The sequence below is a fragment of the Palaemon carinicauda genome, chromosome 29, assembly GCF_036898095.1.
Source record: "Palaemon carinicauda isolate YSFRI2023 chromosome 29, ASM3689809v2, whole genome shotgun sequence".
NCBI classification, from domain to species: domain Eukaryota; kingdom Metazoa; phylum Arthropoda; class Malacostraca; order Decapoda; family Palaemonidae; genus Palaemon; species Palaemon carinicauda.
This window is the reverse complement of record NC_090753.1, coordinates 64,287,950-64,289,844: the sequence shown is the minus strand read 5'-3', so window position 1 is coordinate 64,289,844 and position 1,895 is coordinate 64,287,950. Positions and strand designations below refer to the sequence as shown.

Genomic DNA, 1,895 nt, shown 5'->3' with positions numbered 1-1,895 from the left:
ATCAAATAAAGTTGATAAAGACATTCCAGAAACCGTAGAGATAAGTAAAGAGGAGGATCAAATAAAGTTGATAAAGACATTCCAGAAACCGTAGAGATAAGTAAAGAAGAGGATCAAATAAAGTTGATAAGGACATTCCAGAAACCGTAGAGATAAGAAAAGAAGAGGACCAAATAAAGTTGATAAAGACATAACAGAAACTGTAAATACATCTGCCATCTTAGAGTAGGAAACAGAAAGGGAGAGACGGCTTGAATCGCATTGTGTACATTAACATATTTCTCCGCCCAAGAAAAATTACCACCAGACATATTCCACAGCACGAACTACAAACGTTCCCGTGCATTAATCTTGCAGCGCCAGGTAAACGTTTGGTTTTAATGGAATGAACAATTAAGCCACAGTGAATTTTGTCCTAAACAAAATGGATTTTACAAACACAGTAGAATTCTAAAGAAGATTAGGTTAACTTTATCAAACTATTAAGGCTAATAAATATATTTTTTGGTGTATATAGAGCAAGTGTCGGGTTATAATTTATACATACATACATACACACACACACACACACACACACACACATATATATATATATATATATATATATATATATATATATATATATATATATATACACTCACACAAAAATAAAGCAAGAGTGGCATTATACACGCACACATACATACACATATATATATATATATATATATATATATATATATATATATATATATATATATATATATATATATATATACACAAATATACATATTGTATATATATATGCCTATTTATTCTATCCTGTCACGCTAAGCGGCAACCACTCGAAAACGTCAATCTCCCACAAATTACCCAAACTGCCGTGTGGTAGTAAGGAAAGGGGGAAGGGATTGTAAACTTTGAATCTGAGTGCTCTGAATATTAACCCATCATTTTTGACGGGTCGCGTACAATATTACAAATGCCCAACACTCACCTTTGGTATCAAGTTGATCCAAGCTAAGGCCACGGCGGCGAAAGGACGCCATCTTGATCGGAGATGGGAAGGATCGTTCACTCAACTGGAAAAAAAAAGGAGAAGAAAATTGCATTAAAGATGGATGCCTTCTTTACTCAGAGGGTTGGTCGGGTCCGTGCAACCAATACCCAAAATATTTAGAACATTTAATATATGTAAAATATTTTGGTTTAGAATAAAATGTAGAAAATGTGCCTTTTGGATGGAAGACCGGTGCAGGTAATACTTCATATATGTTTTTTTTTTTTTTTTTTTTTTTTTTTTTGAGCGTGAAAAATGTCTAAAGTTTCCATCATATGGATATTTGTACATTTTAATCAATCAAAACCAAAAACAATGCTAATTTAAAAAATATAATATAATAACCAAAACAATAATAACCCTAATAACTTAGGAAAGATCGGATCTCCCTGTTTAACTCCTTTCTCAATCGGAATTTTCTCTCTTTCATTATGTAGTTTCAGGATTGCTGAATTACATGCTGAGATATCTAACATGAGATTCATCTATTCCTTGTCTTTGAAGGGCTTTCATTAACGCTGAAGTTTTGACAGAAGCATTTGTCACTATTACAACTCAATATAATGATATAAACAATGCCTAATCTCTATTACAATTTCTCCAAATATCAAAACAATTTCATTCAAATTACTTATAATCTGCAAAAATAAAGACATTACTGATTTTGCAGCTTCTCTGCAAAAGGAAAAAACGGGGAAAAATTTGGCGTGACATATGACTGGAAATGCTGAGCCAATGAGGTTGTGATGGCCAATTAGATATGTCCCTGCCTGGCGATCACCAGACTGGACTTCCAGACTCACCCAAGCTCGATAGTTTCTTGTCGTGTCTGCAACCTCACCATCCTTGTGAGCTA

The 1,895-nt window shown here is 33.4% G+C and overlaps 1 protein-coding gene across 1 annotated transcript in view; it reads right to left on the bottom strand.

Moving 5' to 3' along the window:
• The window catches only part of LOC137622621 (uncharacterized), a 33,447-nt gene extending 32,419 nt beyond the window's left edge, over positions 1-1,028 (bottom strand). The window contains exon 1 of the mRNA XM_068353227.1: positions 977-1,028. Within this exon, the coding sequence (XP_068209328.1) occupies positions 977-1,028 (52 nt within the window). The remainder of the gene's footprint in view (positions 1-976) is intronic.
• Positions 1,029-1,895: the final 867 nt, after the last annotated feature.